Source organism: Cylas formicarius, unplaced genomic scaffold (assembly GCF_029955315.1).
Source record: "Cylas formicarius isolate icCylForm1 unplaced genomic scaffold, icCylForm1.1 PGA_scaffold_7__23_contigs__length_41026272, whole genome shotgun sequence".
NCBI lineage: Eukaryota > Metazoa > Arthropoda > Insecta > Coleoptera > Brentidae > Cylas > Cylas formicarius.
In genome coordinates, this window is record NW_026844352.1 from 33,975,419 (window position 1) to 34,002,920 (window position 27,502).

The window sequence follows — 27,502 nt, forward strand, 5'->3', positions numbered from 1 at the left end:
CGATGATGGGCCAGCGTCCCTAAAAAAATATGCGAATTTAGCTAAAATAAGTAGGAACATAATAAGACCACAAAAGGGGACCGAGGATGGCTCGGCTGGTAAGACGTTAACCAGCTCGACTTGCCGGAGGTTGTGGATTCGATTCCCACCGGGAGCCTTGGGTGTTGTGTGCGTGAAAAAATTGTTATTAGCAAAAATTTCCTCGACGGATGCCGGAAAATGGGGGTGTATATCCGAATTTCAGATGAGCCCAATTAAACGTATAATTAAAAAAAGACCACACCCGACAGAATCTCTTGTATTCGTCGCCAAAAATTTGAAATCGGTCTCGACTATTTGAATTTGGTGTTTTTAGTGTTCGGTAGATGTTTTAAAGTTATAATCGTCGTCGGCCCCGTCTTTTTTTCCCGTTCACGCCGGTATGGAGGCGGGATGTGCCCGGACGGAAGCCGGTTTTTTTGGTTTCGGTCAAAATCTTTTTTTTGCTAGCTGGGCAAATATTGGATATTTTTCTTAGCAATGGGCGAATGATCATAGCATACTTGCCTAACAGATATTATGGAAGGCATAAAAAATTTGAATTGAAGACCACAGAAAACAATGACGACAGTCTATGATTAGGCGATCGGCATAAAACATATATTTTCCTACTCCCGTCTGTAAAATACCTAATTTTGCAGTTTCGTTTCCCACAGATCCGAGCCACTTCGATCATTTCCCGGATTTTACCGCACAGGTTTGGGAACAATCGGATCTTTTCGGAGATATTTCGCACGCTTTCTGATGTTCATATCAGTGAATGTATTCGTGTTGTTTTGCGAAAATGTACCCAAAAACTAACAGTCGTAGAAAAAGTATAGTATGCAACAAGTTCGGTAAACTTTTTAACTCACTCGTTTATTAAAAACTCGTGAGTCAAATGCCGTTTACCGCACTTGTTGCATAATATACTACTCCGAACGTGTTGCATACTATACTTTTTCTACGACCGTTAGTTTTTGGGTACATTGACTCGAAGCAACACAGCAAGCGTGGGAAATATCTCCGAAAACATCCGATCGAAACTGACATTGTAAAGTGACGCTTTCCACACGCTAGATCGGTGGGTATTTTACACACGGGAGTAGAAACAGTATAGTATGCAACACGTTTGGTAAACTGTTGAAGTCACTCGTCATATAAGCCCACAATGAAATTGGTGGCGGTCATTTTATTTAGTATTCATTTTTTTAAAATTAGGTTTTGTCAATTTTCATGATTTTAAATTTTTTGCGCAAAAAAAATAAATAACAAGAATTGCGGAGTCATTTTTTGTCTTAATATTAAACACCCCGTATCTTGAAAACTGCATTTCCAGATTCATGTTTATTAAAACTTCTTTTCATATTTTTTAGAAGGAATTTTTCGAATGGCAGATGAAAAAATTTTAACTTAATGTTCAGAAGCCTGCAAATTATTTGATATGGACAAATGGAAACCATGAGAGAAATAATAATTGAAAATTTTTAACATGGGACCGAAAATTCTGATATTATCTCAACTACTAAATACACAAGCTGTGGGACGTTAAGGAGAAGCAAAAAAGAAGAGGAATACAAACTGTGGGATTAACGATAATTAATCATAACCTTATTTCGGTTTAATTTCTACAATCATTGGCGATAAAATCTCTACAATAATCTCAAGCATGGCATTACATAAAAATTAGTGCTTGCAGTATAGACGTGATACCAACGACAATGTCTGTAATATACGGGCGTGTAGTTTCGTATATTCTGTCGGAATATTTTGGACCCGTCGTTGAAAAGGTGGGAACTTATTTGTTTAAATTCAAGTCTAGCCCCTTGTTGTACATCAAAAGAGGTACCGACTTGCCCCTATCCAAGGTAGGTTATTCTATATATTCTTTTGTTATTTAATGCTTTAGTTTAGCGATTTTAAGATTAAGGAATCCTTATGTATCCTTATAAAATATGGATTAGTAACGTTCAAGCCAAACAAAAACGAAAACATCGCCAATTATACTCTGGACACGGAAAAGGTGCTCTTAATTATAAGATATCCGAAATATTTGAATCTGGCGAAAAAACAATTGGGTGACGAGTCGGAAATGATTATCGAAGAACTGCTGCAAAGGGGTTATTGGACAGCATCCGAACTGGTTCTGAAAGTATTTGAAAGGACATCAAAAACCGAGGTGGCAGTTAGTTTATCGCAGATAAAAGATAAAGTAATTTATTTAATCACTTCCAAGTATTTAACTAGAGTGCCTTATGCCACTGATGAAAATCCGGTCCCACGTTTGCAAGTGAAACTAGAAGAGTTGCACAGTTTACCTAACATAGATATAAAAGTTTTGGTGGCTCATCAAGCAAATTCCACAGAGGAATTTCCCGACAAAGACATATACTGGACAGTAAATTTTGATCGGTTTCATCAAGATATGCGTGATCAGCTGTTAGTTGCCGCAGTAGTGCAAAAATTTGACGCCATGACGGGTGACATTTTCAGCCTGTTTTTAAAGCAAATGTACATCAGAACAGAACCTTGGGCTGACGTATCCAATCCCGTGCCTGCTTTAGAAATCAAGGATATATTAAAGCGGCAAAACAATCAGCAGCTATTGGCCTTCTTCGACCAATATCTTAATATTATAGGTTAGTTATCAATAGTTCAAGTCCCCACGCCAGTAAAGTTATATCAATTCAAAATACTGCCACTGCCTTTTAAAACCTTTTGTTCCAATTTCAGTACACTTTTTTTTTTATTACACAGTTGTTTCCAAACACTTTGGGCCCCTTGCACACTACCATCCGCCCGCCGGCTATGTCAAAAATCGGCGAGAAAAACGGAATTATCAGACAAATCAGCGATCTGGTCAGATACTTGTTTTCTATATTATGATTACAGGCGAAAAAAAATTAAGAAAGCAATTGCAAACTTTGAAATAGGTATATAACACATGTATTTTGGCTCTCTCCCTTTCAGTCAGTTGTTCGAATATTCAATATCAAAATTGTGCACTTTTACAATTAAGACAATAAAATGCGAAATAATTGCGACTCTGCACAACGGCAACGAAAAAATCTACGTTGGGTGTGTCAAAACGTAATGAAATAAATAAAGTCAGTTAATTTACCGACCGGAGACCGTGTATTCGCAGTTAAAATTTTAATTTAACCAGTCCAGGGTTGTGTAATTTGAAAAATTATTCCCAATTTTTTAAATTTTTATCAAACGATATTGGTTCAGGATAATCGATTTCTGTAAAGAACTCCTTAGCCTTAGATGTTTGAGGGTGATCCGATGTTTTCGGTAAGTAAAAATGCAGGAATACATCTGAATGACACACACACGGTTTGTACGTTTTCGAATTTCGGCAGTTACATGGTCACATTTTACGCATAACTACTGTATCTATATTACTATAAGATTGCAAATACAATTATTAATAAGAAAAATTACGTTTTATCGCAGAGCAGGACAACAGCAAACTGATACGCAAGGCGGGCGAAGCCAGCGGTGGATCATACCAAATTTACTTAAAAGAAGGAGTGACGCATTTGATTTGGGAACTAATCGAACAAATTGTAACGGAAAAGTTCGACACGAAAGCGGCCCGGATATTTCGACTGATCAAGTCCAAACCGTATATTGAGCCTGATCTCATCCAGCAGCAGGCTATGATCCCTGCTAAAGAGGCTAAACGGTTGTCGTATCAGCTGTATGAAGAGAACTTTCTTCGGATACAAGAAATCCGGAAGATGTCTTCCAACAGCGGTCCGACCAAAAACTTTACTCTATTTTACATACAGCTGGAGCAGGTGGCGCGGATGGTGCTTGAGATGTGTTATAAAACATTATTCAACACATTCACTAGGCGAGTCCATGAAAAATTTGTAAATAAAAGGATCATCGACAAGAAGCAACGGGTTGACACGATTGCAATGGGGATGAGGTCGCAGGGCGCTTCGCAAGAACAATTAGCCGATGTAAGTGAACAGTTAAGGGTTGAACTTTATTTGACTCATGATCTGAAGATAAATTAAAATATTAAGTCAATACTACTGAAAAGCTTGATATGGTTTCTTAACAAGTTAAAAACACCGAGGCTGGTACACTAAAGACGATAGTTACATCAGCGATTTGCTTCCCTTAGTTTAGGGCAAGCCTTGACAACACCTATAAAACAATATTATATTTCGGATTTTTGGGTAATATGACCTTGTTATATTTTTTTATTATTTTATTTTCTGATATACTTATAATAAAATCATTACTTATTTCGCATTATATTAATATATTGTAACAAAATATTTTCTAGTTTTAATAGTTTTATTGTTACCTACAGAACCTTTATATAACTTATCTTTAACTTGCTCTATTGCTCACAGTTTAGAATTTATGTGCTCAAAGTGACTATCCTAAGTTTAAAACATCTTAATGATACAGAAGACAAAATATTAAACAAACATAACAGGGCCTTATCACCAAAAATCTAAAATAGTACATTACAACGGTAAGCAAAAGGACATTAGGTCTATATTTAAGATTCTAACCTTGACGACGGGCCTGAAAAGATTCCACAGAAAAAGTTTACAAAATCAAAATGTCTTTCATATTATCAAAATTTATCATTTTTTAAAATTTTCCCTTCTAAGTTGAAATAAGAATGAGCAACCCATACAGTATTCCACAATACCAAATCTTTGAATTGAATGATTGAATGATCCTCCACTGTTTCCTGTATTGAGCTCGCAAAATGCAAAAGCGGGCACTAAAACTATTCAGTTCAAAATTAGGAAGATGGATAACCAGTAGGTCATTTTTTGCAGATCGAAGAAATGATCACGCCGCCAGAGAAGGAGATCCTCGAGCGGATCGAGAAGGTCGTAAAAAAATTAAACACTGTCGAACTGGAAATCGACGACACATTATTCCTGTTAAAAACTTACCTGATGTACGGCTGATCGATTTTTCCCCAAGATTTAAATTAAACCACGCTTCGCTAAACGAATCGTTTATTTACAGGCACATCAATTCACACCAACTAAAATATATCCTAGGCTCGACTGGACGGAGCGCGATTTCATTTCGATCTCCAACTCAGACTTGACGTTTTCGCGAACCTGTGCGAAAACGAGCAGGCATCCATGTTTTTGCAGTACTTGCCGAACTTGCACGGTTTCGGGTGCAAAAATTGACACTTGGGGTTCGTACAATTTGGGAAAAATTTGCAATTTTGCTGTGTGGTAGCCGAACCGCAGGTTGCCTTCGTGCCCAAACTGTGATCGTAAAGGCAGTCTTTTTTTGTACACGCGCTGCCGAATTTGCACTTGGGGTGTAGGTAGAGACATCTGTCACCGAACTTACACTGCGGGAATGCCTCACATGTTACGCTCGGATGAACGAACTCGCACTTGTCGCCTTGCCTGCATCCCGGCCAGTATTTGCACCTTGACAATGGAAAATAGGTTGTCTGTCACAGGGGAGACTTGTACTCACCTCTCTTTGTTTTTTATTGACAGCGGTGGGTGGATGACAGGCAACCTATCTGGTATGCCTGGTTTCGAAGGCGGAGAGCGGGTAGGCGTCGAGGTCTCGTCTTTGGTAAAAATTATGGGTGACGGCGTCTTCCTGCCGTCCAATCTGACAAAGACAAATGCAATTATCTTTACCTTTTGCGCGTACCAGGCAATAGTTCACAGGTGCCACCGACGATTTAATGAAAACACTTTAAAACGGTAGTTCAAATGTACCTGGTACCTGCTTCGTTTATTCACGACCGACAAAAATACTTCGAATGAAGGGACCAGATTTTTTTACTTTTAACACAATCTAGTTCATTACCTTTCTGATACCCAAATAGCCCTTTTAATTGTTTTTTTAGCCATACTGCGTTGTAATTCCTGCAGTGTTTATAATCTGGACTACCAATTTTTAGGATATTTTTGGTTCCTTATAATTCTTGTACCCTTATGCAGTAGTTCAAAATAATCAATTTCTTAAATGTATGTATCACTATCTTAAAATTTCGCGAGTGGTTGCGGTTTACCTCCAAAGCTATAAAGCTGACAACCAAACCCCTATGATAGTTCAAACGCACCTACAAAAAATAAACAAAACAGATATCAGTGCGTTACCTGCTTTTTGCGAACTGCTTCTTGGCTGCGGGTTTGACCCCTTCGAAACCATCTAATGTCACCACAAACTGTTGTTTTGACTTTTCCTCGACGTCTTTCACATTTACAGAAGAAGGTACATATTCCGGCACGTCGGAGCTGGTCTTGACCGGTTTCGGAGTATACTCGGCGCCGCTGTCATAATTGTCGGAGTCTCGGGCTCTGTTACGCTCCGACGACTGTCTTATTAATTTTTTCAGTTTGCTTTTCTCAATTTCTGCCAGTTTCCGAACCGGTTTGTCATCCCCGCCCCTTGTCCGGTACTTTTTCGTAAACAAACCTTCCGACTTAAAAGAAAAGTGATGAAAAATAAATTTAAAAAATATAGTTTTCTCACCTTTAGTGTACTGCCCACTGTCGGCGTTTGAGCGACGCTCCTCTGAGCATCAGCCACTGCCTTCAGAAGCAACTTTTTATTGGGTTGCGGCACATCTGCAGGTATTACCCTTGGTTTGACTCTGATAAGACTGGGGACCTCCCTCACGATGTCGCCATCCTCCTCGTCATCATCGTCGTCGTCCGCGGTCTTGAGGGGCACGGAAACTTTTGACAAGACACCTAGTCTACTTAATATATTCTGCAAATTAAAAAAAAAAAGGTATTAACAGGCGCAAGGAGTCATCCAAACATTAAGCAATCAACTTTTAGAAAAAGTCAAAATGCGCAATTAATATTGAATGAATGACATCAGAAACGCCTGAATATCTGAAATAACCGAAACTATAAACAATATGAAAAAGTGGGACTCCAGATAAACTTTAAGAAAAACTAACCAAAACAGTATACCTAGTAATAACAGAAGACCAAGTAAGAAACCTAGAAATAGAAGAAAAACATGGAAATCAAAGAAATCAAAAATGCCTTCGGTTTATAATACCAAAGAATGCATTAACAGAAGCAGAAATATAGATCAGACTGGGACAAACAAAATCATGAATTAAACAGCTACATAATATATCTGGAATAGCATTATCACGAAAAATACAAACAAATATACATGTAGAACAATAGTATAAGGCATATATATGGGTGATCAATGGAATCAGGGAAGTATTATTGCTACGGAGATGGAATACTGTAGAAGATGCTGAAGAAGAGACCGAATACAAACAAAGAAATTAGAAGAATGAAGGTGGAAAAAGACCCTTTACAATACATAGAAGAAAAACGACTGATTTGGTATGGGCATATCCCTAGCGCCGAAAACTGCTTGATAAATAAGATCGCGGAATTTAGGAAATAGGGAAAAGGAAGAGAGGGAGACGGAGACGGTTTTGGAAAAACAAAATCGACAAGGGCATGAACAGAAGAGGACTGGAAGGGAGAGGCACTATATATATACCAAAACTAAACAAAGAATAATACAAAGACCTAAAAGTTCACATTATTTGTTCCTATGTTTGAGGTTTCATATGTATATACTGTCTTCTAATGTCACCAAAGGAAGCAATTTGGTGATTTGTCGATTGATTATTTGCTACTTTTTCCAGATATATATTGGAAAGAGTTTTTATTTTCTCACCTCTTTCCTTGTAAGATCGCGTCCGCGACTTCTAACCTTGTTTTCCCGGCTACGGTCCCTTCTGTCCCTGGAACTGTCCAGCTTATCTCTCGAGTTTTCCCTTCTTCTAACTTTGGAATCCCTACTCCGAGATCTTCTAATGGACACAAAAATAATAAAGCCAATATATCACGGACTATTAAAAATACAAACTAACCGGTTATTGATGTCCCTATAATCCCCACCAAAGCTACTTTTCCTACTCTCTTCCTTATCCGGGGACCGATTTGTTCTCTTGCCAAGCCTTTCATGCACTGAAGGCTTTTTTAACAAACCATCTCTCTCCGCAAAAATTATTCTCTGATGCTCAGGCCTCTGTTCCATATCATGTTGAGGTTCTACTTTGTCTCCGGTTTTCTCGAGCTCTTTACGCTGAGACTCATTGATTTCCATGTCTAGAATGCAGATTTTCCTAGAATCCGTCACTGTGCTAGATTCTCCTTCAGATTTAATATTAGCATTACTGCTGTCTGCTTCCACATCACTTTCCACTAACAGTCCCAACCTACTCTTCACATTTTTAATTTTCTTCTCAATCTCTTCCAGTTCTTTTTCATTAGAATCATTAACTTCAGATAATAAAGGAATATCAAAGTTATCATCGCACACATTTTTGTCATTTAATAGAACAATTTTCCGCCTCCCTGATAAAGTGTTTGCGGTAACAGGTAAATCGTCTGTAAGCGACTTCTCCTGCTTTACTGATTTAAAATTGTCTGAGAGTTCTTCTCTTTTCAATTTTTTATCCTTTTTCTCCTTCTTTAACTTAATATCAGGCAGCTCGTCAGATTTTCTTTTGGAGACCCTTTTATAAACATCAGAGTTCGTTACCGTCACTTCTTTAAGCTTTTTTAAGACGATGTGCAACCAATTTACAAAAGTGGACGTCTTCGTCGAGAGAAATAAGCTTAAATCGTCATTCATTTGGGACTTTGTTCGCTTGTTTGCTACCATAACCATAATGTAATCTGGCAATTCGTCGTCTAAAAAAGGCGATGCTGAATCACACGTTCTTCAGGAAAATGAAACGATCGCACTTACCCACGTAGCAGTCCAACTCCATCAACTTCGCCTTAATAGCGGACTAAAAGTAAAAATAGAATGTTCTTAACCTATACCCTCCCAACCGATACTCTCGCTTACCCGCATTTTTTGGCCGACTTCGGCCCCAATGCTATCCATTTAAACTACTGCGAAGGCGTTGTTAATAATTCCGATGGGTTATCTACAAAATCAAATACATATTCCGTAAACACTCCGAAATTTTAGAGAATTCGGCGACACACGTCAAAAGTCTTCTTCTTTATTACTTTGGGTATTACAAAGCAAATGCCAGGAGGCTACTAGCCACAAGGCTGGTAACTAGAGGAATTGTCATTCCTTACGTCATGTCATATCTAATGGAAAAATCCGGTGTATTGCTGTGGGCAAAAGAGCCGCTATTTCGCAGCGGCACGATTTATAGTTTAATTAACCTCACAATCGTAAATTTTCCATAAAAAAATGGGAATTGTCGCAACGCGTTTTAAAAACACGATAATGGCGAATTGCAGAAGCGACACGCGCCTTGTATGGAAGCCAGTCCGCTCGCGCTTGCAACTCTGATTTTGTAATTCATAAAAAATACTGCATAATTTATGAAGCGTCGGGTTTTTCTAGCTTTCCTTCGATTTATTACCTGCGATAAATGGAATTTAGTTAGCAATTTGTTCCAGTTCGATCAATATTTTAATTTAATGTGGTTGGAATTATTGATGTCACGAACTCAGTTATTAGACCAGCTCTGCTAATTTTTACACTTGGGTTAAACGAAATCCATACCATTATTTCTAGGCTTTTTCTAGACTGAATACGTACCCTAAAGTTACAGTTTAAAATTGCGAACTCTTACCTCCTTCCCACCGCTCTTGCTGCTATTGAGAAACGGAATCTCTAGACGATTGGCTTTATTTTTCGTCGATCGGCTTGTGCAACTAAATACTGGATGCTTTCACAACTGAACAAATTAAATCCTGCGTAGTCATGAAACATGTATTACCTTTAATAACTCTAATTCATTAGGAGTGACAGAATTATACAACAAATTTGATAAGCTCCACATTAGTCACGGTTTTGTTTTGGCATGAGCCGAGCAAGTATTTAATAAACAAATGTCTGAACAAGCCAATCATCGTTTTGGGCACATTATACTTTTTCTACGATCTTTAGTTTGCGAATACCATTCATTGAGTGTTGTTGTCCGAGAATTTTTGGCAGTCCTATTCGTCCCTATAATAATAAGATTTTCTACCAAAATTTTTCAAAAATATAAGTACGCAAAGCCTAACAACAAACTTGAATTTTTTGTGGACGTTTTTATATGGGATTAATACGTCCACACGGATAACGATCGGCGAAAACTATTTGCAATCGATTCGCATCTTGACGAATGATATCTTTCTGTTGCCCAATAAGTTATCCATCCCCAACTTATCAGTCGCAAAATCTAGTCGGCGTTGTATAAAAGCCGTATCACATTGATCGATCTTATGATAAACGTATCGACTGTTCTCTCTTTGAATTCGCGTTCACAAATCCGACGATGCTCTTCTCGGTGAGTAAAGTGCGTTTCGTAAATATTCGTTGGTTATAGTTGCAATGAAATTGACCGATACCCTCAGCCGCATAAGGTACTATAAATATTTATTATACCTGTGTACAGCGTGGTCGTAATCGAAGTATTTTAACAGTAGATAGATAGATAAAGCAAAATCGGCTTTGTCAGCATCAATTAACGTGATCAAGGAGAGAGTTGACATAACTTAAATAAAAAAAAAGGAGTAAATAAGTAATTTTAATATTTTAGATTAATTAAGCAACATCATTTATATATTTTGAGAACCATTGACAAAATTACAGTTATTTTCATGTAATAAACCAAGCATTGATAACTGTGGTACAAAATAAAAAAATTAAATTGGCCACTTTTATAGTAATATAAGCTGTTTAGATCAATTTCAGACCTTAATTAGTGTAAGTTACTTTATCGCAAACGCTTTTCTTGTGTTTTCCTTTGACAACATGTAATATCTTTTCATATATTTAAATTGTTAAATTGACATATGCACTCCCTACTTATACTTATACTCCGCAATTTTTTATGATAGAAGCCAACAACCATACATTACTGACAAAGGCACAACTCCACAGGCATTTTTTTGAGATTAAGCCAGCTATTATCGCTATATAAAATAAGAACATTTTATTAAATTGAGGGATTCTGGAGAATTACTTATAGGAAAATTCCGAGCACCCGACTTCGTTTTCAAAATTAATAACAATTTTCTGAATGTCTGAAAATTGATAAACGCTCTCGGTCGGTTCGGGAGATATGGAAATGCTGGTTTTTACCCTAAAATATTTCTTAAAAGTCGAATCCATGACTTGTATCACGATTTTGCTCGATCTAGTTTAGACATAGGAGTTTCCTTTTAAAACCCTCCAATTACTTCCACTCTACACCTTCCCGGCATTTTGAAATATCATATTACTTATACGACAGCATCGTGTGCAAAAATCTTGACTGCTTATGAAAAAAATTATAACAAGCAAGTTACAAAAATGTGCTTTTGATCTAGAAGAATCCTGTACCACAAATTGCAAATCAAATGGTCAGGTATAAAAAATGAGTTGTATTTGTATTGCCGGAGTCAGTAGGTATCATTTCCAATGAGCGTTTTTTTCAAAATCTTCTCGCTTCATTTTAAATGTCAATGAATTAAAAAATTAAGGAAAGCAACGCGGTCAGGAAGGTTTCTCTAGATTTTAGACATGAAATTTTCCGCAAAAATTTGTTTAACACAATTCTTGTCTCTTCTAAATTTTTGGTACTTATTAATGATTTCTTAATAACAATTTCTTTACCATTATCAATATTATTTCTATAATAATCTTAGGATCTTCTGAAATAAGCAAATTTTTTTATGTGTAATCATTTACTTTATCACTCTTTTTAGGTCTTTGTTGTTGGCTATTGTTCAGCATTAATAATTATTTTAGATCCTGATGTTAATGTTTTGTTTGTATATAAGAATGAATTTAAATATACCAATCCGATGTCCTTGTCTGTACCTGTAGATTAATTGTACAGATAAAGACGATCCTGTAAATTACACAAAAAACTCAAGGAATATTTCTATAACGGATCTAAATTTTTGGAAAATTTGTATGTCACTTAAACCCGTTTGTTCAGTTTGTGTTAGTCGTTTCGCTGGGTGCTGTCTTCGCTGCCCCAGGGTTGGACTTCGACCCGTGGCTCGACGATCATGCCCCTATCCTGACGGCGCCCATAATCAAGGCATTGGCCCCGGCGCCGATTATCAAGACGCCCTTTTGGGAACCCGCACCCACGATCATAAAAACCGCCCCCATATACAAGGCTATAACCCCGGCCACTAGCTACGCTTCATTCAGTCAGTACCAAGTAGAACCCGTACCTATCATCACCAAGGTAATTACTGACAGTGTCTTTACGGAAAAACTACTTATAACAAAATTAGATTTCGCATAATTCGTAAATATATTTTCGTTAATTTCACCTAGCAACAAATAAAGTAAAGATACGGAAAATATTGGTAATAATCAAAATTTTATACCTCTTTATTGTACAGATTGTCTTATAAGTCGTGATCCAAATTCGGAGATTTCATTTCCTGTCAAAATGTGCCTTTATCATGAAAAAAAAACCAAAATTATCTATGTTATATCAAACTACCAGAACCATTTTATCCTACACTTAATTAATATTACAAGGACATAAATTTTATTGGTAACTATTGAAATGTTTGTGCCGTTTAATTCGCAGTGGTAAACGCATGATAATGATATTTTGATTTTCTGCTACATCTTCCACTATAGTTAATAGTTAAACTCTTTGGGTTTGAATGAAGTCCCAAATTATCATCGAAAACCTTTATGCCCACGTAATCTCCCGTTCGAGGAGACTCCAATGTCAATAAACTCTCTTTTATTGACCCATTTTCACTTCCAACGTGTGCAAATATTAGTTTTCTTCCTCTTCCCGATGTACTGTAATTCCCGTCATCAAAGCTAGAGCACCAGTAGTTTTTTATCTTTCCACACTTTAAGTACCCTCATTAATCCACATCTAGGTAAGTTAATATATCGTGCAAGAAGTTTGATAAACGCCATTTTAGTTGCGAGTCACTGAAGAAGTTTATCAACACATAGCACGCAAGCATATTATACTTTTTCTACGACTATTTGTTTTTGGGTACATTTTCGCAAAACCGCACTAATGCATTTACTGGGTGACGTGATCATAAGAATCGACAAACCCGTGACTAAAGTACCGGAAATGTCCGAAATGGCTCGCGAGAATGGGCAACGAGTCTTGGTGGTGCTCTATGCTGTACTTATACTTTTCAAGTATCTTCTTCTCCAAACAGAGACTTCGATAATATGCTTTTGTTCAACGAATACTGTCCTCTTGTCCAAGCTGCACCAAAGCTCTGTCTGGGGTCGCTATTTCCTTTTTAAAACATAGAAAGTGCAAAGTTTTTCTCGAATTGCATAAGCCGATCAAATAATATAATATAATATAATAAAACCTACCTGAAATATTGCCCAATTTATGTGATTTTATGGGTTTACTATGTACCGACTGCTATGGACACTGACCGGAATGACGCCTCACTATCTAGAAACAACTTCAAACGTTCAAATTGTTAATAATACGTTTAATTTTTCTTTTTTTTTGACCGTATTTCTTCCAAATATTTTAAGCATGGTAATACAATTTTAGATTGACGTTATCGACCCGGTGACACTAATTTGTGCTCCGTTAAACTGACCACCCTTGTTTTATTGAAATGATAAAAGGATCGTATACATATAGTCACGCCATGTGGCGTTCTCGAATTGCTATACTATTTACGATTGACACAGATAAAACTATATGAAAAATGACCGCGTTGGCTGATAAAAGTTTCTGAGCGGTATATTTCATGGTGCTTTTTTTTTTCAGACTCTGATCGCGTCGCCTCCTATACTGAAAGCGTACGCACCGTGGAAGTGGTGAACGTTTCGCGCCGCGTCTACCCCCCACCGACTGCTCAGAAAGCGTCATTTTATTTTTTGTAAAGATTTATAGCATAATAAAGCATTTTTAGCCAGTTTTATTTAGTTTTTTTGTTTATGTCGGCGGCCAAGAAAGATGCGAAACTTTATGCTCACAGAAAATTCTGATAAAATGTTTTTGAAAAAGTGTAGAATCATAATTGTGGTTGTTCGTAAAGGAATGAAGCATTTGTTATTATGGAAACTCCGTGATTATTAAATTGTATAATCAGATTTTGAATAGCACTTGTACTTTCTGAGCTACGAGGGAAAATGGAAAAATTGGTGATCTTAAAAAATTAAGTAATTTTTCTAAAGTGTTGTATTCAAGTTTAAAACATCGAAATATAAAAACATAAAATAAAAAATAAAATCGACAATTTTTCGACGTTCCTTCGAAGCTTTAAAATTATAGCTGCTATTCAAAACCTTTTTTTTTGCTTTCTTAGTTGAAATATAAAGTTTCCTTGGTAATTGACACTTTTATAAGAACAACTGGCTTAGTATTTCAATCATACTTTGGGTAGCGACTTAACAACGTAATTATACTAGGCCTAGGAATAATAAACCTTACCTTAAAACTTAAATCAAATCCTTAATTTAAGACTTCATTCTAAAAAACAATCCGTCCTTTTTATCAAAAAAATAAATAATCTAAAATTTTAATAGCGACAAGTGCGGTGCTGTCTATGCGCGTGCGCAGACTGAGCTGTGCGGGGTGAGGTCTATCGAAGAACCTTTGCACTAGAGCGTACACTTGGTTTCAAATTCACCATTTTTAAAGTGCGGCGTCTATCCTTCAAGAGCGTCTATCCCTATTACCCTATCTTGTGCTCATGCCTCTACATTTCACCACACTGCATCGTTTTCTTAATTTAATGGGATTTTTGGAACGTATTTTGAGAAAATACTTCACTGTCAGGAACCGTGTTGGTTCTTAAAAGTCGCAAGGTAATTGGTTAAAAATCATATTTTAAATCTCGTGCATGCTCATGTTGAGTGGATAATTTTTTTTCATACATTCAGAGAAAAAACGTGGTCCAAATAGCTCAGGATTTAATCAAAATATATTTAATATTTTGCTTCATTGGTGCTTTTTAGTGAAACAATAAGGCGCTATATGATTCTATAATATCTTCATGAAATTAACATGTGCGTGATATTCTTATTGAAACAAAAATATTGTTTACATTTGAATTGAAAAGTAAACAAACAAATTATGATGTTTTATTTGAGCGTAAGAAACATGGAAATAAGAAAATAGAAAAAAAACTAAAAAACCTGATTAATTTATGATTAACTATTAACTTACTATTAAATAAGTAAGAGGTGTTCAAAAACAGCACCTGGTACTTCAGTACATTTTTGAGCACATTTTCTATTGAATGAATAGCCTTTAGTATTGTTCTAGCATCTATCTGGTTTAATTTTTCTCCTATTACAGCATTTAAAACTTCAAGGTGTTAATATCTTTTCTTATAAATTTCGTCCTTTAAATAACCCCACAAGTAAAAATCAAGTGGGGCCACCTAGAAGGCCAAAGATTAGGACCATTTGCAGCAATTTATTTATTGTCGAAAATGGTTGTCAAAAATTGATATGTGAATGGAAAGTCATCTTGTTGGAAATGGAGGTCAAGCTCATGTAGAAAACCATCCAGAATTTCAGTGATAATTGCAATGTGCCGCTCACCGGTTTTGGACAACAATGTGAACCCCAGGGATGTACTAGCAATAAATTTTCTCTTGACGAATAATGATAATTTTTTCGATTATAAATTCCAAAATTTGAAAAATTTGATTGATCAGTCCACAAAATAAACCGAAAATTATTTATTTTTGGCAGCAAAACATACCAATGAGAAAAAGTCTTCTCTCTACATCCCCTGCCAAAAGCACCTAGCTGGTTGGAATTTGTAAGGGCAAAATTTGTGTTTTTTTAATCATTTGGACAGTGTTAAAGGATAGGTATCGAATAGACTTAACACTGTATGCTTCAAAATATCCAAGAACACCAATTTCCACGTCTTCACTTATAATAAATGTTTTCGTCTCCTTTTTGCAAATGCGGTTTCATTATTTTTATCGATAAAGGCACAGAAAAAAATGTTCATGTATTGTAACGCGCTGTGGGTATAGATTTATGTATTGTTCTCTAGCCCTTACAGACGATTTACTGCATGCCAAATAGCATTCTAACATGTCGTACTTTTCGTAATGTGCAAAAACCATTTTTGAATAAGTACTACAGTAAAATTAATTTAAATTATTGACAACAATTGACAACAATACTAATAATTAACACACTGTATAACTATTTGGAATTAAGTTAAAATTACATTTCCACTTAGTTTTTGAATCAATTTTTTTAGATAATTCGTATCTTGTGCACGGCAATTTATTTAAATTTCCAATCACGTGATTGTTCCACCTTCGAGCTCAATATCAATGATTATGAGATTGGCGACGCGACAACCACGACGTCCCATCCATTTTAATAACCCATTAGCGCTTTAAAAAAAATAATGTTGATGCCGAAGGATAACCCAACGATCGATAATGTCCAGTAGTCAGTCCATCGATTCGGGATGGGAAATGTTTTCAAAGTAAACTGTCGCGGGTTGGTCGTATATAGGGAGTGCACGTATTCCGGTGCCGCTTATTTAAAATTGTTTTAGAGTGTTGCCGCGGCAGGTAATGCACGGACCAGCCGCCCCTTCCGGTTAACCCGACGGCAAACATGGACAACCCTGGTTACAATGGGGATGATAATAACGGACGTCCCTACATCATATCTAGTGAGTTTTTGTGATTTTTTCTTATCCTCATTTATATTACTTGCAAATTATGTGAAAACGTTTTTAAAATATTTTTGTTTTGTGTTTGTTTTTTAAATAATAATCTTTTCCAATAAACATTTTTATGTTTTAATTAATTAATAAATTATCAATGAAGTGTTAATTAAATAAATAAAGACGCGGTCAAAATCCGCTCTACTCGTATATTTTGTATTTTTTATATACCTTCTTCATAAATTCTGGTGTCAATAAATAAGTTTTAGTGTATCCCCATGGGCGTCAATGTTCCACCGAAATCATCATCAAATTATTATCTCCCATTGATATAAAATAAATATTTAAATTTATATAAATATTTCATGATCTGTTTCAGACATATTTCGTCTTTAATAATAAGTTTTTAGTTATGTGGGATTAAAATAGATTAAATAGCATAGTATTTCTATAAAAATAATTGCTCTGTGTGTTGTTTGGTTGTTTTTAAATTTATATTTTGTTTTTTTTTTTTTTAAACATAACACTAACTAAACTAACAATCAAAATGGCATTTCTATAAATATGTTACTTACGTTTTTTTTAATTTGTCAATAAAGAATTAAATAAATTCATAATTTATTCATAATTCTTAATTTTCTTTTCTCTTTAAGGATCTCTTCTTTCTTTTTATGTCTTATGTTTGCAGTAGATTTTTGTAGTATTGAAATTTATTATTTGCAAAGCCCATTTTTTTACAAAAACTTAAAATCTGCAATCAAAAACCAACGAATACAGATCAAAAGATAAATTTCTTATATATCTCTGCGTGAAGTTCATGCTCTAATTTATAACGCATATCTGGTACGTTTGCACCGTAAAACCATCGTCGTGATTAAGAATAGGAAATCGAACATCACGGCGAAATAATAAATTATTTAGGAAATTATCCGTAATTTACGTTCGTTATTTCCTTTGGTCGGCAGTTAGTTTAACGTTTGCCTTATTGTTGCAATTTAAATTTCATCAAATTATATACTTGGAAAACATAATGCGACTGCAAGATGCTCATTTGTTCACCCGAATTTAATCTACAGGGAGATCTCGACTATCTTAACTATTTATGAACTGAATGATTCTTATAGCTAAAACAAAATTGTGCCACTCTTTTAAATATACGCCGTATATCTAGGGCCGACTTCTGGAGGCAAACAAGTCGAATCTGCCGAGTACCTGGTGACCGTTAGTTCTAGATTCAACCCGTGAGTACCACCAGAAACTAATATACGAACTTTGATATGAAGACAATTTAATTTCCAGCTCCAAAAAGTCAGTATACTACCGAAGAGCCTCTGTAGTATTATTCGTACTTGTTGTGATACTTACGATAGGAATAATTATACTTTTAGTACTCTGTAAGTATCTCCAATCGCATAACTACGTCCGCGTCCATTGGATTTGCTTGTTACAGATTCGAAATCCAGCAGCAAACATAAAATTTGCACGAGCGCAGAATGTTTGAGATCGTCGGCCAACTTTAAATACTCTATCGACTTCGGTACCGATCCCTGTGATAACTTTTACCAGTACTGCTGCGGGAAATGGTCGGAGGAACATCCAAATCACGGCTGGTACACCAGCTTTTCGACGTTCTCCACGATAAGCGAGAAAATTCTCATCGAAATCATGAAAATTTTGTCGTCGGACTCCGAGGAAGACGAACCATACCCGGTTACTCAAGCGAAATACTTTTACGAGTCATGCATCGATACCGGTACACACTATGGTTGGGTACACTTAAACATAAAGAGGCGAAAATAGGATACTCCCGACAGGAGTGCCGCGAAGAACCTCCTTATGTTTGTACCAACTTTACCAAACATCCTGTATATGTTTAAATTGCATTTCAGACGCTCTGGACGTGTTGGGTATATCAGTGATGTTCAAATATTTGAAAATGGTCGGCCTGTCTCTAGTTCCTAGCGTCTTCGCCCCGGATCTAGGGAGTAATTTCAGCTGGGTGAAAACAGAAGCGTCTATCAAACAGGTCTTTGCGATGGACGTGTTCATCGGGTTCACCGTTCAACCAAACATCTTCAAAAGGGAGCAGAACGTCATTTACTTGGGCGTTTTATATCAAAATTGTCCCTTGCCCAGCCCCATCAAAGTTAAAAAGACCAAGGGATCGAAAAAAGTAGATGAATCCGAGGAAGACGAAACCGAGCTGCAGTTTAAAGTGGTCGCCAGATCCAAAATAATCCGATTTTTAATCAACGAGTTCGCGCGTAACCTCAGCCTGTCATCGCCGAAGAAGGAAGTCCTACAGCTAGCTGTAGACGTAGTCAACAACATCACCGAGCGCGTCGAAGAGGTTAAATTAAACTCACTAGATGGAAATGTGGAAATGCATACGTGTTGACGTTTCAGCTTACCGCGAATTACACCCAGCCAGACGATGGTGAAGGTGAAGACGAAACTAAGAATATGACCTTCAGGCAGCTGCAGGAGTTTACGGCGAACAACGTGCCGAATTTGGATCCCATGTTTTGGGTGACGTATGTGGACGCGATATTTGAAAACACCAATGTTACCATAGAGCCGGACGTCGATCTGCTCTACGTGACGGAGACGGAGTTGACGTACCTCTATAAGATTTTGGAGTACGTCACGTCATTACCCGAGAAGCATTTGGAGATCTATCTGTGGTGGTCTACGGTTTATGCTATGGTGATCAACACGTCGGCAGACGTTGTAGACTACATCACCAAGCAGATGTCGGTAGTGTATGGAGATTCTGACGTCGCGTATTCAAGATCGAGGTTAGTCCGAGTCCAGTAATGTTACAGTTTTCATTGCTTTGTTATAAGTCTGGGGCTCCAATATTGAACGTTATCTTTCAGGGCGTTGGACTGCTGCGAGTTGGTAAACAATTACATGGGATTGGCCGTTAGTTATGCGATCGCCGACAAGGCGTTCCCAAACAAAACCAAGCCTAAAGTAAGCCGATTGTCATGTAGCGTACGTAATTTCCGCTTTTTCGACCTATAGGTCGAAAAAATGTTCCACGAGATCAAGGACGCGTTCGTGCAGCACGTGAAAAGTGTCGCGTGGATGGACGACTACACAAAGAAGGTGACTTTGGAGAAGAGCCGCGAAATGATCAGCTTCATTGGCTATCCCGATTGGTTGTTCGTGGATGGCGCCTTGGAAAGGCACTTCGAGGGGGTAATTGGGTTAGTTACATCATCGAACAGCTGGTATTATCGTTTTTCCAGCTGGAGATCAATTCAACGACGTATCTGGACAACATGATGAGCGTGATAATCGATTTTACTAACGAAACTCTCACGTCGCTGCGTGCAGAACACAAAAGGGATTGGAGCACCGAACCCATCAACGTCAACGCCTTCAATTCGTTCACAGACAACGCGATAAGTAAGCCGTTTTTATACGGGGTGAATCGCAAATTATGGTCGAAACTCAAATAAATAAAGAAGATTAAAAAAAAATTCAATTACTCGAAAACCGTTACAATTTGTTCTGTTATCTAAAGACTCTTTCATCAGAAATGACTGTCTCTGTCCTTCCTTTGAGTTTGGACCGTAACTTGTAAAACACTTTGCATAAGACACCGAAGCAAAATGTTTCCCGTGTTTATTTTCTAGACGTTCCTATAGCGATACTGAACTACCCCATGTATAATTTAGGCTTAGAGTAAGTAGGTCGGACGGGGTGGTGAAACGTACGACATCTTTACTCTATAAATTTTAGGGTATTGAACTACGGATCGATCGGAGCCATTTTGGGACACGAGCTGACGCACGGGTTCGACAATACAGGTAGAAAGAATTGTATTGTTTTGATCACTTTAGTCTAAACGAACACTGCTTCGAAATTTAGTAGTAAATATGTATATAGGGTGTTTACTAATTAAGTGCTGATACTTAAGGGCGTAAATCCTTTAATATATAATATTATGTTTTATGCTTACCAGTGATGTCTTTACGGGAGTTTGAACGAAATGTTTTCGCTGCTGTTTTTCTAAAAATTAAAAGTATTGCATGAATTTCCATTTTTGGAGCAAACTTAGTCCATTCGACCTATTTTCGTGCGATGCATGTTTTCCAGTTAAAATGAAAATAAAAAAAAATCTTCCCTAAGTTCATTGTGCGGAAACCTTTTTTGGGACGTCCAGTGACATTCACGCAGGCATTTTTGGATACAAAAATTACGATGAATAAGCGTATTTTTCTTAAAACTTTAACCCCTATAACCTATTTGCTGTTTAAAATAATTCCTTGTCTCTTTAATCTTTTGCTTCATCTATTAACTTACAATTCTGGTAAAATGGGAAATGTAAATAACACAGACTATAATACACACACACCGAACTTTTTTCTCAGGTAGAAAACACGACAAGTACGGCAACTACGTGCAGTGGTGGTCCAACAAAACGATCGAAACATTCGAAAACATGACTTCGTGTTTCGTCGACCAATATGACAATTTCACGATCGAAGGCATTGAAGGACACGTAAGTTCTGGGACATATCAGGACCTATAGCCTAAGCAAATTAGTCGTAAGAGCGACGAATAGAAGAAAAAATTTTTGAAGTTTTGAAATTTTGGTACTGAACTCCCAGTATACACCCAATTATAGATTCGACCCTAGTGGGAACTTCATCCCTTTCGCTCAAAACAACACTCCATGGCGCTTTACCGCGTATTGCTAGGAAACAGTAACTTCAACTAGAAAATGCAATGAACTTTTATATCAAAATAAATAAGAACTAAAAGTTGAGATTTTCACGAAATTATATATTTTGACATGACAATTGTTTCGACAACACCGGGTCTTTATCAAATTTGATTCTCTATGAGTTCCACATAAAAATAAAATATTTAGGAGTGTTAGCGGTCATCTTGTGATATGTGATTGTGCACTTTGAGTTAGAAGAGCATTGAGCATTTAAAGAACTCTCTCCATGACAAATAGAGCACATCGTTGTGCACCGCAAACCAACTTTCACCCAGCTGGATCGTTTCCCACATCCCTATTTATAGCGACAGGTTGTAAGCTGGAACAATTGAAGTTAGAACTGGCTTAAATTTTCTCCAGCCCCATTCAGTTGTATTCAAAGTTGTTCCGCCATGTCTCCTAAAACGGATATCTACGGAAACAGTTTTCGACAAAAATACCCCACTTAGTGATTCGCACAAGAATTTGTTGAGTAATCTTGTTAGTAAAGAGCGTTGGTAGCTGCAACAATTATGAAAAACCAGTTGTTGTTGGGAAGGTATCGATTTGCTTACATGAGTTAGTTTGTCAATGAGTCACGCAGCCATTTTGTCTAGACTATCGCCCACATCTGCTCCATTAACACAACCTTCATGTTTTTCATCAGATGTAATACTTTTTTGTTTTAATATAAGAGTTTAACCTTAACATTCCGTTTCACTGTCACTCTAAAGAGAACTTGGAGCGAGTTTCCTACTAACAATCCAATTCGTTTTAAAAATCGGTTAAAACCCCACATCCTTAGCGAAGATTCAACTCAAGCGCGATTCTTAGATTAAAGGCAAGGCGACGTTGGGCGAAAATCTCGCGGACAACGGTGGACTAAATCAGGCGTACACGGCGTACAAAAATTACGCCAAACGGTACGGTCGCGAGCCAAAGTTGCCCGGCTTCGAGAACTTTACCAGCGATCAACTATTCTTCATTGCTTACGGCAGCGTAAGACGCGGCACCGGATAAGGCGCACCAAAGGGTTTAAGTTGGTTTTTTTTTCCAGATATGGTGCGAAAGCTCAACCGCCGAAGACCTGCGAAACCAATTAGAGTACGACGAGCATTGCCCGAATTCGGTAAGGGTAGTGGGGACCCTACAGAATTCGGACGCCTTCGCCAAGGCGTTCAAGTGCCCCAGAGGCAGCCCGATGAACCCGAAGCGCAGAAAATGCCAGATATGGTAGAGCGGGTTGGTGGGGTACCAAATATGTGATTGTTGACCAAACGAGTGCGACACCGTGTGATATTTTCGTAGCTGTGCATAACATATTCGTTCCTTTAATAAAGTTTTAACATGGGTTAATAAGTGTGGTATTATTTTGCGTAGATGCTTTCATCGGGCTTGTTTCGAATCTTAAAAAAGTTATGTCGTTTCGTTTTTGGATTTCAATATTGTTTTCGCATTAGTTATATGTTGCTATCGCTCCCAAGCAATTTCAAGTTTTATTTACTAACAGGCCTTATTTTTATATTTCTTGATATTTACTACATTATGTGACACAATATAGAAAACTATTTAGTTGTTAGTTTTATTTAAAAAAATGTAATACAATCATCAGATATAAAATTAATTGAGCCATTATTGTTCATTACAATTGTTGTTAAGAAAAGTTTTAGACTATGTAAAACTTTTTTTAAAGAATAGCTCTTTTTAATAAAACTAAAAAATAAAAAATTTTCCCGTATGAAGAAAAACTAAAATTTTTTTTGAAAAATCCAAATATGGGAAATTAATTCCCTTTTTCTATTAATTGAAAAATTTTAAGCGATACACCAAAACCGTCAATTTTGAAAGTGAAAACTAGAACACCAAAAACATCAACTTAGCCGTAGCAGAGATCCAGAATTCCAATCTACAACAAACATTTTCCACTACAATCCGATTTAAAAGAAATAAAAATGACAATAGACATTTCGTTTGTTCCGACAGTGGCGCCTTATCTCGTCTGTAGCGTGTCGCACGAAGATAACCGCCAGGGTACCAAGTCTGGGCGATAACGCCGACCGGAAGTGGTTGCTTCTTGTCAATTTTTTACAACACCCTCGGGTTTCAGAGACGTCGGGCAGTCAGAGGCTTCTCGGCACCGACGGGATGAAACCATAGGAAATAGTTTAAAAGATGGAGTGACCTTTTACGAGGGAGGGGGTCCTTTAAATTTCGTTTTATTTCCAAACGTCGCGGTTTCCTGCGGATAAAAATTATACGCGATTGTCGGTTTTTCACGTCACTCCACGATATACGAAATAGACAAGCAATATCGCAACAACTCCCTCTCCAAGTCGGGGTAAGATTATAGATATTCCGGAAGTCATTAAACTCCCGATATTAAGTTAGAAATGATGCATTGGCTGTCAGCCAGTGCATTCAAGTATTCTATTTGCATTTTAATGTGGGGACGGCGCAAAGGTCCATGTTGTTGGACTGTGCGCCATTTAGGATATATTACATCAATTAATAATCTGGACCATTTTCAGTGGTCTAAACAGCGTATTTGCAAAAGGTTCTGAAAGAAATAAAATCTTAATATCTTAGAAATGGCTGCTAAAAGCAACCCTATATATTATGCAACAATATGCATTCAATGACATGACCGTCAAAATTCAAGCCATGCGGTAAGAAACTCACATGGTAAAGTGACGCTTCCCGCACTCTAGATCAGTGTATAATTAGGTATTTTACAGAAGGGAGTAGAAAAAGTTTTTTAAAATATATTTAGAATTCGTTGTAATGGGTGTTTCAAACAGCTGCCGTTAAGTTCCAGAATATGTGGAACATTAAACGATAATTTTAGTTTGATTAATAAGCATTTGCCAGAAAATATCTGCCTCAGAAGATCTCTGTAACGAGGTTTCAAAAATATGTTTTTTTTATTAATTCTTACCTATATTTCGTTTCTTAATGCGAGAGACTAATAAAAGGTAAATTTGCCTCGAATCATTCCTAGTATCACACTAATTTTCAGTCAGTAGAAAGACGAGTGTGGGAATGAAAGTAATATGACAACTTCGTTACTGCAAGTAATTTATTGGAATAATAAATATTAAAATAGTTATACATGATTATAATTATAAAGATGAGCAGATAATTGACATATTAATTATTTTAAGATCAATAAAAAAACTGATATAGAAAAAAGAATAATATGAAAATAGATAAATTGTAATAAATATTATTATTTAAAAAAAAACGTACTATTTACAGAAATATACCCATAAATATTGTCCAGACGATAGAAAATATATACTTGAACAATAACATCCAAGCCCGTATTAATAACAAGTTAACTAAACCTATCCGGGCCAACAACGGTATCAGACAGGGAGACTCTTAGTCCGTTGTTATTTAATATAATTATGGATGAAGTGATAAAAAAAGTTCGGTTGGGTAGAGGGTACAGAATGGGTAATGACGAAGTGATAATTATCTGCTATGCAGACGATGCAATGATATGCGCAGAGAACGAAGACGATCTGCAGAGACTTTTAAATATCTTCAACCGCACAGGCAAGCAGTATAACATGACTATCTCAGCCCAAAAAACGAAATGTATGACCACATCAAAAGAGCCGCTCAGGTGTAAACTGGAAGTGGACGGGCAAGTAATTCAACATGAGATGGAGTTTAAATATCTGGGTATCGACATTACCTATTATGGAAATGTGGAGGACGAAGTGAGGCAACAGGTAGCAAAATCCAATAAAGTGACAGGCTGCTTAAATGATGTAATTTGGCGAAACAAACATCTAAAAGAACATACAAAAGTGTGAATCTGTAAAACAACGATCAGACCGATCATGACCTACACGGCAGAAACAAGATCAGATACCGCAAAAACTAGACGACTTCTAGAGACTACGGAAATTAAGATTCTACGCCGCATCTCAGGAAAAACACTGTTAGACAGAGAAAGAAACGAAAACATCAGGCAATCGTGCGGAGTGGACAACGTGAACGACTGGGTGCTCCAAAGAAAAAGACAGTGGAATGAACCGTATTCAAGATGGCAGACTCGTAAAAATCGTTAGAGACAAATCACCAGACGGAAGACGGAGCGTGGGACGACCGAGGAAAAGATGTAACGACGATCTCAATCCAGGTTGAGAGGCGACCGATGAAGGAACAGGCCATAGGGCTACTATAGAAGAAAGAAGAAGAAGAAGTACTATTTACAATGCAACTTTATTGAGTAATAATTAAGAGGTTCTACAGTGTTATCAGCTTCCCGCATTCTTTTGTCCATTTCAATCACATGTCCATTTTTCACAATCTACGATTTTTATTCCCTCTTAGTATTGTGCCTTGGAAATAACGAATTCTATGAGGTTTAAGTACCGAAGTACCGCTAAATTTCGTCGGCAACAAAGTTAGAGTAGTAGAGTAGCTCCTTTTGCAGCATATATTTCTGAAATTGCTTCTTATTGAAATAAATGTTATCATTTTTATTCCAAGAAGACGGGTATTTTTTCGGATTTTCTTGAGTGGCAGCTGACTATAACAACCCCATGACTAACAATATCTAGCATTTGTTGGAAGTAGTCTTCAAGAACGTCAGGATTTATGTCTCCAGTCGAAATTCACTGAAACGATTACCACTCAATCCAATTTTTGCTACCAATGTGAGTAATTATTAATCTCAGCTTTTCTCGAAGGTGATTTTAATCTAGTGATTCATCCTTTCAAAAAAGTTTGCTTCGCACTTTTTGAATTTTTATCTGCTATGTTTTACCAACAGACAGCGCTTGGAGTGGGAGTGGAAATAAGTAAAGGTTAATTAGGTAGAAACTCTCATACTCTTACTCAAAAGTCAATTTTTCTACTTTGGTATGAGAATAATCTTTTCAAATGCACTTTTCGTTGCTGCGCAGATTCAAATTGTCTGTTCGAAATCAAATTTTGTCGCACATTAAATGATTTTGCAATCAAATAACAGGGTGGGAAACCAACCAACCTAACCAGATACGGTGAAATATGACTTCTACGCCCCACCCCATATAGCAATCTAAGACACGAGTTTTGAACTTTTTGAATACGATACTTCTATATGTTATTTAGATAACGCATGAATACGCTGTTACAATGATTAAACTGCGATAGCACTAGAGTGTCTGCTCATCTCTATAATTATAATCATGTATAAGTAATATTATATTTATATAGAACTTTCCGATATAACCTTCAAGCTGTCCACCTTGTTTAATAATCCCTGTCATTGCCCATTTACATTTTATTATTCTCTGGCCTTAAGAAACGAATTATGACAAAATTTAAGTTTAAAATAATTTACAATATTTTTTCATAGTTGCTTCAGGAACAATAATTATTTCTTGGAATGGTTAATGAAATGGGCATGAAAATTACTTAAAATATTATTAATTCAGTCAGTACTACTTCCTAAAATTTTCAAATAACCCCAAAGCAAGTTTTTTTTTTACTTTAAACAAGAGTACCTTTTTTATTTCAAATTGATTACAAAAACATAATTTTTGCCGAAAAACTTAAAATTTTAATTTGGGAGCAAAGTAAATGGTAAATTAAATAACACTTGTTTTGTCAAACCAATCCAATCAAAAGTATTTGTGGTCTATATTTTTAAGTATCCCAATCCGTTTCAGAAATAATTTGAAACATTGGATTTTGTGGACTCCTTTTGATGGCACTTTCGGAAACATATTTGTTAGCCAAACTAACTATAGCTTTTAAAATTCTATTGACTCTAGAAATAAGCGGAACATGTGCAACGCCCTGTATAACGGCTTGTTTTTGCAGGGGTTTGGTTAGAATTTTCATTACGAAGGATGAAATCAATGTTTATTTTGCGTTTTACCTATACTACCAAAATGTTTCTATGGAGGACGAAAACAAAAATTAGATTGATTTACTCATAGGCATTTTTTCAGGAACTTATGCTCATTAACTTAAGCTTTCAATAACTTGAACAACCTAAACAGTATTATCATGTACAAGGTCGCTGTCATAATTTGTGCGAACCTTATTTAAATCCCGTTTTTGTGGCAAGTGAAAACAATTGCAAGTGGCAATCAATTATGCCAAAAATTGCGTTATTCGAAAAGTTGCATACC

At 36.6% G+C, this 27,502-nt stretch overlaps 4 protein-coding genes and 1 long non-coding RNA gene across 7 annotated transcripts; 3 read left to right on the forward strand and 2 right to left on the reverse strand.

Annotated features, from left to right (window-relative positions):
* Positions 1–1,537: 1,537 nt before the first annotated feature.
* LOC132704318 (DNA-directed RNA polymerase III subunit RPC3) lies at positions 1,538–5,033 on the forward strand. The gene is made up of 4 exons (XM_060674242.1): positions 1,538–1,886; positions 1,943–2,657; positions 3,478–3,992; positions 4,836–5,033. Exons 1-4 carry the CDS (start codon positions 1,740–1,742, stop codon positions 4,968–4,970), a joined length of 1,512 nt encoding a protein of 503 aa, XP_060530225.1. The 5' UTR covers positions 1,538–1,739; the 3' UTR covers positions 4,971–5,033.
* LOC132704317 (zinc finger CCCH domain-containing protein 14) lies at positions 5,003–10,039 on the reverse strand. Of its 2 annotated transcripts, none has more exons than XM_060674241.1 (8): positions 8,887–10,039; positions 8,785–8,827; positions 7,901–8,726; positions 7,705–7,837; positions 6,520–6,759; positions 6,144–6,469; positions 5,506–5,649; positions 5,003–5,456 (listed from the first exon to the last, which is right to left on the reverse strand). In XM_060674241.1, exons 1-8 carry the CDS (start codon positions 8,923–8,925, stop codon positions 5,090–5,092), a joined length of 2,118 nt encoding a protein of 705 aa, XP_060530224.1. In that variant the 5' UTR covers positions 8,926–10,039; the 3' UTR covers positions 5,003–5,089. The 2 variants fall into 2 exon arrangements, with proteins under 2 accessions (XP_060530224.1, XP_060530223.1); XM_060674240.1 differs by having other exon boundaries at positions 7,705–7,840.
* Positions 10,040–10,182: 143 nt separating this feature from the next.
* On the forward strand, positions 10,183–13,919 carry LOC132704320 (uncharacterized). The gene is made up of 3 exons (XM_060674243.1): positions 10,183–10,336; positions 11,975–12,232; positions 13,769–13,919. Exons 1-3 carry the CDS (start codon positions 10,325–10,327, stop codon positions 13,820–13,822), a joined length of 324 nt encoding a protein of 107 aa, XP_060530226.1. The 5' UTR covers positions 10,183–10,324; the 3' UTR covers positions 13,823–13,919.
* On the reverse strand, positions 12,760–13,754 carry LOC132704321 (uncharacterized). Its single transcript, XR_009619271.1, has 2 exons — positions 13,357–13,754; positions 12,760–13,273 (listed from the first exon to the last, which is right to left on the reverse strand). It is a non-coding gene; the product is annotated as an uncharacterized LOC132704321 (long non-coding RNA).
* A 2,396-nt stretch (positions 13,920–16,315) lies between the features above and the next one.
* On the forward strand, positions 16,316–22,727 carry LOC132704316 (endothelin-converting enzyme homolog). 2 transcript variants are annotated; one of them, XM_060674239.1, is made up of 15 exons: positions 16,319–16,479; positions 16,538–16,657; positions 17,823–17,892; positions 17,951–18,045; positions 18,102–18,404; positions 18,541–19,001; positions 19,058–19,449; positions 19,531–19,627; positions 19,679–19,855; positions 19,906–20,065; positions 20,296–20,344; positions 20,402–20,469; positions 21,034–21,164; positions 22,203–22,367; positions 22,426–22,727. In XM_060674239.1, the coding sequence occupies exons 2-15, from the start codon at positions 16,600–16,602 to the stop codon at positions 22,603–22,605; spliced, it is 2,406 nt and encodes an 801-aa protein (XP_060530222.1). In that variant the 5' UTR covers positions 16,319–16,479; positions 16,538–16,599; the 3' UTR covers positions 22,606–22,727. The 2 variants fall into 2 exon arrangements, 1 of the variants encoding a protein (XP_060530222.1); XR_009619270.1 differs by having other exon boundaries at positions 16,316–16,657; positions 22,174–22,367; positions 22,426–22,567.
* The last annotated feature ends 4,775 nt before the right edge of the window (positions 22,728–27,502 follow it).

Coding starts and splice junctions, on each gene's coding strand:
- LOC132704318 (XM_060674242.1), top strand. CDS start 1,740: ATGTCTGTAATATACGGGCGTGTAGTTTCGTATATTCTGTCGGAATAT. Junction 1,887..1,942: donor CCGACTTGCCCCTATCCAAG/GTAGGTTATTCT, acceptor AGCGATTTTAAG/ATTAAGGAATCCTTATGTAT. Junction 3,993..4,835: donor CGCAAGAACAATTAGCCGAT/GTAAGTGAACAG, acceptor CATTTTTTGCAG/ATCGAAGAAATGATCACGCC.
- LOC132704317 (XM_060674240.1), bottom strand. CDS start 8,925: ATGGATAGCATTGGGGCCGAAGTCGGCCAAAAAATGCGG. Junction 8,727..8,784: donor GGAGTTGGACTGCTACGTGG/GTAAGTGCGATC, acceptor CGCCTTTTTTAG/ACGACGAATTGCCAGATTAC. Junction 5,457..5,505: donor TCAATAAAAAACAAAGAGAG/GTGAGTACAAGT, acceptor TCCATTGTCAAG/GTGCAAATACTGGCCGGGAT.
- LOC132704320 (XM_060674243.1), top strand. Junction 12,233..13,768: donor CCGTACCTATCATCACCAAG/GTAATTACTGAC, acceptor TTTTTTTTTCAG/ACTCTGATCGCGTCGCCTCC.
- LOC132704316 (XM_060674239.1), top strand. CDS start 16,600: ATGGACAACCCTGGTTACAATGGGGATGATAATAACGGACGTCCCTAC. Junction 18,046..18,101: donor AATTATACTTTTAGTACTCT/GTAAGTATCTCC, acceptor TGCTTGTTACAG/ATTCGAAATCCAGCAGCAAA. Junction 20,345..20,401: donor ATGTATAATTTAGGCTTAGA/GTAAGTAGGTCG, acceptor TATAAATTTTAG/GGTATTGAACTACGGATCGA.